The 8,072-nt window shown below is 52.6% G+C and overlaps 1 protein-coding gene across 1 annotated transcript; it reads left to right on the forward strand.

Annotated features, from left to right (window-relative positions):
• Positions 1–328: 328 nt before the first annotated feature.
• naa40 (N-alpha-acetyltransferase 40, NatD catalytic subunit) lies at positions 329–8,072 on the forward strand. Its single transcript, XM_083681732.1, has 8 exons — positions 329–685; positions 2,974–3,069; positions 3,166–3,218; positions 3,660–3,755; positions 4,214–4,372; positions 4,907–4,990; positions 5,298–5,375; positions 6,706–8,072. The coding sequence occupies exons 1-8, from the start codon at positions 680–682 to the stop codon at positions 6,848–6,850; spliced, it is 717 nt and encodes a 238-aa protein (XP_083537858.1). The 5' UTR covers positions 329–679; the 3' UTR covers positions 6,851–8,072.

The following is an 8,072-nucleotide window of genomic DNA, read 5'->3' on the forward strand; positions in this document are numbered from 1 at the left end:
CCCGCCATGAATATTTGGCAAAATGTGCCCCTCAGCGAGCCCTCTTAAGGACTAACATGCTGCTTCACTGTATCCCCAATATTAGGGAACTCGTGAACATAAAAAAAAAAAAAAAAAAAAAAAGATCACAATGCCTCCAATTATGTCTTATCGAATTTATTTATCAAATGGAAAAAGAGATAATTAGATTTGTAGGCAGACAGTGCAATCAGGAAGGAACGGCTGGCAGCCGTATTGACCCCTACAGCTCATGTCGTCATTTCCACAACGAGGAAACGATCTTCGCGCTAATGTTGGAGGGAGAAGAGGAGGCAAAGAAAGAGAGAGAGGGAGGGAGGAAAGGATAGAGGAAAGGAAGAGGGATCAGGGCCAAGAGACGTAATTCACCCACTACTCTTGGCGCCAATCCGGCGGAGAAAAAAAATAAAACGTGCTAAACGTTTTATCGTTGAGGTGTAACGAATTGTCCTCCGATTGTTATTTTTTTTTTTTAGCCAGCCAGCGAGCCAGCTAGCTTCCTCGCTAAGCTTTAGCATCGCTATCATTCATAAGCTTTGCCCCCTTTTCACCAAACCCCCCCAAAAAAATCAATCTAGCAACAGGCAGCAAGCAGGTCGTACACAGCTAAACCGATTACAATCCGCTAGTTTCTTCAAGGAGGACGGTGTTACACAACGGAATGGGGGTGAGTTTGTGTGTGTGTGTCCGTCTCTTGTGTTTCTGTTTGTGGGGGAAAAACAGCGAGAAAGAGATGAATGCTTGCATCAATCGGACGGACGGACGGACGGGGAACAAAGAGCATGCTTCTAAATTCATGATCCAGTGAATGCGTGATGGGGAAAGGAGAGATGGAGGGATGGGGGGTGGGGGTGGTGGCTGCAGCAGCCAGTCTGAGTGGCCCTGATAGTGCTAGCATTGCAATCCAGCTACCACACACACACACACACACTTTGATTGCCTCTATAGTCTCGATTTTAATGAACAATTTCATACGATCGCCCCCCCCCTCTCTCCGATTTCTGCCAGTGTTAGTGTGTTTTCCACTGTGCCGTCCATGTTTATTATTGTGTTGATTGCTTTAGCCTTGTAGTTAGTGTGTGTGTGTGTGTGTGTGTGTGTGTGTGTGTGTGTGTTAGCCTAGCCACTCGGGTCAGGACTCCATCTTTATTACTGATTTAGCCAAGATGTTCACTGCAAGGTGTCTGTCCAACCCAGCCGACCGACTAGCCTAGAAGAACAGTGTGCTTTCGTGGTCGCCGCACACCACCGATCGGTGAATTAAACTAAATTAGGTTGAGGTTTTCAGCCGTTTTTAAGCCCGTGTCTGGTCGGGGTGAAGAGCAGGCAGTGAGCCTCTCCAGAAGTTCTCGGAAGAATGATGACCCGCATCTTGCTGCTAATAACTTTACACGTGGTTCCTGCTCGCCGTAACCCTCGTGTTTTGAGACAGAATTGTTAGGTTGACATTCTTCCCTGAAGACGTAATATGCTTTCCATATATATATATATATATAAATAAATATAAAGAAGTAATCAAGCTGAGAGAGCGAGTTGAGGCATGTTAGTTAGTTTGTCATGTTACTTTCTCAGGCGTTCGTGTGTCTGAGCGTTTCAACATTGGACCTGAATTCGCATCCGTTGATGGGCCTCCGTCTCAAACGAGTACAAACAAACACAGAAATGTACTCAAAACACACACACTCGTTTTCAACATGATCAGTCTGAACCACCTGTTGGTAGGGCGGACCAGAACAAACATGCATCACACACACACACACACATAATGATGATGATCAATGACATTATAGTAAATTGACAGTGTGTGCCACACAAATAGTCGCATGCTAGCACTCATGTGGCACTGTTCATTCCCTTTGTACACACACACACTGGAGAAGATTTTGTCAAATTACAATGTTATTCTCCCACCTCATCACTCCCTCCTCTCCCCTGTTCCCCTCCTCTCTCCCATGTTCCTCCCCTCTTCTCTCCCATGTTCCTCCCCTCCTCTCTCCCCTGTTCCTCTCCCTGTTCCTCTCCCTGTTCCTCTCCTCCTCTCTCCCCTGTTCCTCTCCTCCTCTCTCCCCTGTTCCTCTCCTCCTCTCTCCCCTGTTCCTCTCCTCCTCTCTCCCCTGTTCCTCTCCTCCTCTCTCCCATGTTCCTCTCCTCTCTCCCATGTTCCTCCCCTCCTCTCTCCCCTGTTCCTCTCCCTGTTCCTCTTCCCCTCTCTCCCCTGTTCCTCTCCTCCTCTCTCCCCTGTTCCTCTCCTCTCTCCCATGTTCCTCCCCTCCTCTCTCCCCTGTTCCTCTCCCTGTTCCTCTTCCCCTCTCCCCTGTTCCTCTCCTCTCTCCCCTGTTCCTCTCCTCTCTCCCCTGTTCCTCTCCCTCCCTCTCCTCTGTTCCTCTCCCTCCCTCTCCTCTGTTCCTCTCCCTCCCTCTCCTCTGTTCCTCTCCCTCCCTCTCCTCTGTTCCTCTCCCTCTCTCCTCTGTTCCTCTCCTCCCCTCTCCCCCAATCTCCCCTGTTCCTCTCCTCCTCTCTCCCTGTTCCTCTCCCTCTCTCTCCCCTGTTCCTCTCCCCAATCTCCCTGTTCCCACCCCCTCGTCCCCCCCTCCTCTCTCTTCCCCCGTTCCTCCCCCCTCCCCTCCTCTCTCTCCCCTGTTCCTCTCCTCTCTCCCCTCCTCTCTCTCCCCTGTTCCTACCCCCTCCCCTCCTCTCTCTCCCCTGTTCCTCCCCCCTCCCCTCCTCTCTCTCCCCTGTTCCTCCCCCCTCCCCTCCTCTCTCTCCCCTGTTCCTACCCCCTCCCCTCCTCTCTCTCCCCTGTTCCTACCCCCTCCCCTGTTCCTCCCCCCTCCCCTCCTCTCTCTCCCCTGTTCCTCCCCTCCTCTCTCTCCCCCGTTCCTCCCCCCTCCCCTCCTCTCTCTCCTCTGTTCCTCCCCCCTCCCCTCCTCTCTCTCCCCTGTTCCTCCCCTCCAGAGGAAGTCAAATCGAGCGAAGGAGAAGAAGCAGCGTCGTCAGGAGGAGAGAGCGGCCATGGACGCCGTTTGCGCCAAGGTGGACGCAGCCAATAAGGTGAGGGGGCGGGGGAATGGGTTTCAGCCAATCACTGAGCTGGGTTTCCCTTCCGGTGTCTAATTATGAAGCGTGATGTAATTTCCTGTCTGACAGCTGGACGACCCTCTGGCTGCTTTCCCCGTCTTCAAGAAATACGATAGAAACGGGTAAGAGCTCTCTGTCTGTCTCTGTCTGTCTGTCTGTTTCTCTCTGTCTGTCTGTTTCTCTCTCTCTCTGTCTGTCTCTCTCTCTGTCTGTCTGTTTCTCTCTTTCTCTCTCTCTGTCTGTCTGTCTCTCTCTCTCTCTCTGTCTGTCTGTCTGTTTCTCTCTTTCTCTCTCTCTGTCTGTCTCTCTCTCTCTCTCTCTCTCTCTCTCTCTCTCTGTCTGTGTGTCTCTCTGTCTGTGTCTCTCTCTGTCTCTTTCTCCCCCCCTGCCCCCCCCCTTCCCCAGTCCCAGCTAATGTTAGTGTTGACCCAGTACATCTGTGCTGCTGAGTGTGTGTCTTCTACAGTAGCAACAGACTCCACATCCTTACACTTCACCCTACAATGTACACTATTTCTGTGTACTGCTGACTGATGTACTCTCTTCTCCTCTCCCCCCCCCAGGCTGAACCTGCAGATAGAGTGTAAGAGAGTCTCCACCCTCAACCCCATCTCTGTGGAATGGGCCTACGAGCTGACCAGGACCAACATGCAGACGCTGTAAGAAGGGAGGGGGGAGGGAGGGAGGGAGGGAGGGATGAGCAGAGGGAGGGAGGGATGAGCAGAGGGAGGGATGGAAAGGCGAGAGAAGGGGTGTAGGAGGGATGGTGGGGGGGGGAGTCGGAGGGATAGAGGGGTGAACTATGACCAACATGGAGACACTTAGATGAGGGGGGGGGGGGGGGGGGGGGGGGGGAGAGAAAAGGTGATGAAAGGGTCGTTCAGCAACACAAGTGCTACAGGGGAGGCTGGTGGAGGTAGAAATCGGAGGACGGGCCCATTGTAATGGATGGCTTCAGGTGCAGTACCAAACGTCATCATTCCATGCATTACAATGAAGCCCGACCTCCGATTTCTACCTCCACCAGCCTCCCCCTGGTCTGCTAAAGACAACACGACTTAACATTGATGTTAATCTTACGCTGTGACCTCTCACCTTTGACCCCGCCCACCCACAGGTACGAGCAGAGCGAGTGGGGATGGAAGGAGAGAGAAAAGAGGGATGAGATGAAGGACGAGAGGGCGTGGTACCTCCTGGCCCGCGACGCCGACTCCGCCCCCGTCGCCTTCTCTCACTTCCGATTCGACAACGAGTGCGGGGAGGAGGTGCTCTACTGGTGAGGAACCAGAACCTTCTGGGTTTCAGTCCAGACCACCAGACTACTGGTTCTGGGTTTCAGTCCAGACCACCAGAACCTTCTGGGTTTCAGTCCAGACCACCAGACTACTGGTTCTGAGTTTCGGTCCAGACCACTGGTTCTGGGTTTCGGTCCAGACCACCAGACCACTGGTTCTGGGTTTTGGTATATATCTGTCACCAGGGTCCAGTGTTTCATATAGTAGTATAATATAATATGTCATAATGTTTCATATAGTGGTATGGAGAAAATCAGACAGATCTGATCCTGATCATTCTGATCCAGATGAAGAGTTTGGAAATACTGGGCCCTGGTCCAGCTTTGTGAAGAGGTTTTTCTGTGTACAGTAACTCTATGGTTGTTAACCTAACCTGGTGGTGGAGTGGTGGTTGTTAATCTAACCTGGTGGTGGACTGTTGGTTGTTAATCTAACCTGGTGGTGGACTGTTGGTTGTTAATCTAACCTGGTGGTGGACTGTTGGTTGTTAATCTAACCTGGTGGTGTATTTCTAGTTACGAGGTGCAGCTGGAGAGCAAAGTGCGGAGGAAAGGGCTGGGCAAGTTCCTGATCCAGATCCTACAGCTCATCGCCAACAGGTACCCCCCCCCCCCCCCCCCCCCGGTCACCATGGCACCCTAACGCTATCTAGGCTCTCTCTCTCTCTCTCTCTCATATTCCAATTCAAATTATTAGCATGACTGTCGAGATAAAAACAATATTGCCCAAACTTAAACGATAGGCTTGAAGAATAGAACAAGGAGATATGGTCGTGAGATTGGCTAATGTAATCAAAACATCGGAAGAATATTATTAATGATATAAATCTAAAGACAATGGAAACTTAACTTGTCTCCCTCTTTCTCTCTCTCTCTTCCTCCCTCCCCCCCCTCTTCCTCCCTCCAGCACACAAATGAAGAAGGTCATGCTGACAGTATTTAAACACAACCATGGGGCGTACCAGTTCTTCAGGGAAGCCTTACAGTAAGTCTCTCTGCTGTCTGTCCCCCCATCTCTCTCTCCCCCTCTCTCTACGGTCCCTCTCTCTCTCTCTCTCTCTCTCTCCCCCCCTGTCTCTCTCTCTCTCTCTCTCCCCCCCTCTCTCTCTCTCCCCCCCTCTTTTTCTCTCCCTCTCTCTCTCTCCCTCCCTCTCTCTCTCTCCCCCTCTCTCTCTCTCTCTCCCCCCCCTCTCTCTCTCTCTCCCCCCCCTCTCTCTCTCTCTCTCCCCCCCCTCTCTCTCTCTCTCTCCCCCCCTCTCTCTCTCTCTCTCCCCCCCTCTCTCTCTCTCTCTCCCCCCTCTCTCTCTCTCCCCCCCCTCTCTCTCTCTCTCCCCCCCTCTTTCTCTCTCCCTCTCTCTCTCTCTCCCCCCCTGTCTCCCCCTCTCTCCCCCCCTCCCTCTCTCTCTACTCTCAGTGCCTTCCAGTCATTGTGGTTCCTACAAGCACGCTAACGAGCAACTGATTAGTTGAATTTGGTGTTAATTTTCTATATAATGTCCTCTCTCCCTCATCCCCTCTTCCCTTCTCTCCCTCATCCCCTCTTCCCTTCTCTCCCTCATCCCCTCTCCTCCCTTCTCTCCCTCATCCCCTCTTCCCTTCTCTCCCTCATCCCCTCTTCCCTTCTCTCCCTCATCCCCTCTTCCCTTCTCTCCCTCATCCCCTCTCCTCCCTTCTCTCCCTCATCCCCTCTTCCCTTCTCTCCCTCATCCCCTCTCCTCCCTTCTCTCCCTCATCTCCTCCCTTCTCTCCCTCATCCCCCTTCCCTTCTCTCCCTCATCCCCTCCCTTCCCTTCTCTCCCTCATCCCCTCCCTTCCCTTCTCTCCCTCATCCCCTCCCTTCCCTTCTCTCCCTCATCCCCTCCCTTCCCTTCTCTCCCTCATCCCCTCCCTTCCCTTCTCTCCCTCATCCCCTCCCTTCCCTTCTCTCCCTCATCCCCTCTCTTCCCTTCTCTCCCTCATCCCCTCTCCTCCCTTCTCTCCCTCATCCCCTCCCTTCCCTTCCCTCCCTCATCCCCTCCCTTCCCTTCTCTCCCTCATCCCCTCTCCTCCCTTCTCTCCCTCATCCCCTCCCTTCCCTTCCCTCCCTCATCCCCTCCCTTCCCTCCCTCATCCCTTCCCTTCTCTCCCTCATCTCCTCCCTTCTCTCCCTCATCCCCTCCCTTCCCTTCTCTCCCTCATCCCCTCCCTTCCCTTCTCTCCCTCATCCCCTCCCTCATCCCCTCTCTTTCTCTACCTCCATCCCTTCTCTACCTCCCTCCCTTCCCCCTCTCTCCTTCTCTACCTCCCTCCCTCCCTCCCTCCTTTCTCTCCCTCAGGTTTGAGATTGACGACACCTCACCCAGTATGTCCGGTTGCTGTGGCGACGACGTGACCTACGAGATCCTGAGTCGGCGAACCAAACATGGCGAGGGTTCAGGCCACGCCCACGGGGGCGGGCACTGTGGGGGCTGCTGCCACTGAGACCACCAACCAGCAACTTTCTTTCTGTTTCCCTGCTTCCTGGTCCGGTGCTCAAATACATCCCCGTCACCCAGCTAATTCTGCTCGCCCCCCCCACCACCCACCCAAGCAAACACACCTGACACCACATTCCTATTTTGACCCACACACACACACACACACACACACACACACTGTTACCTCCCTTAGACATCTTAAACAGCCACAATGCTTTTCTCCCTGTCTGACCAGGTGTTGTCTACCTATGGACTTCTGGTTAGTTTCTTTTCTCTCTGATGGCAGTGAAGACCCACTGGTGCTGCTTTTACATGACCCCCCCTTCCCTCCCCTCCTCATTTTCTTCCTTCAATTCACACCTTCCAGTTATTGTTTGCATGGCAACTAACTAAGGAATGTTTTATTCTTTCTTTTTTTTTATATTATTATTTTCATTTTTTTTTTTTTTTTTTTTTTTTTAAATGATCTTTTCACAGTGAGTCACTAAAGCGCGTCGCTACGTGTGTGTTTGTGCCCTGGGGACCAGGGCGGTGTATCACAAAGCAGCTTTCCATCCGCTGACCTTTCCAGATGACCTTTCTTTGAGTATTCCGGATTAACTTCATATTTCTAAGGTGGTAAAATGTGAACCGGGCGTGATTACTCCTAATACTCCCCAACGACTCACGTTGAACTGAACAAACAGCTCGTTGTATATCTGGGCGTTTCCTCAGAGTCAGCTGACGACGTAATACGCCATCCCGCTTTGTGATACACGGTGCGTTCAGGCGCTCCTCTGAAACTCTGAACATTCCAACTTCAATCTCCCGCAGGGCTCCCCGAAGTCACACCCTGTTAGGTTAGGTTACCCTATCGCTCCGTGTGCGTGGGGGACGACGACGACGACGACTCTGAGGTCTCAAAGTCACACAGAGTTCCCGAGCGGGAAGTTTCTTGAGTTTCCGATTTCGGAGGAGCACCTGAATGTAGCGTCAGCCCAGGTGTGAGCCAGGCTGCAGCCGTGTGGGTCCTCCACTGCCGTCTCTCCCTCTGGTTCCAGAAGCTTCAGGGTATTTTGGGCTTCAGCCGTAGAGATGGAACGAGGAGAACGGACATGGCCGTTTAAAGGGGAAGTCCGTTGGATTACAGGGTTCAAATTCCACTTTTAAAATCAACATGCCATCTACTCGTTCTCTTTCTATGGTTTCAGGTCATTGGGTTCCTGCCCCTGCCCTGCCCCCCCCCC

Source organism: Argentina silus (genome assembly GCF_951799395.1).
Source record: "Argentina silus genome assembly, chromosome: 1".
Lineage (NCBI taxonomy): Eukaryota > Metazoa > Chordata > Actinopteri > Argentiniformes > Argentinidae > Argentina > Argentina silus.

Coding starts and splice junctions, on each gene's coding strand:
- naa40 (XM_083681732.1), top strand. Junction 3,756..4,213: donor AGGACCAACATGCAGACGCT/GTAAGAAGGGAG, acceptor GCCCACCCACAG/GTACGAGCAGAGCGAGTGGG. Junction 4,991..5,297: donor CTACAGCTCATCGCCAACAG/GTACCCCCCCCC, acceptor TCCTCCCTCCAG/CACACAAATGAAGAAGGTCA.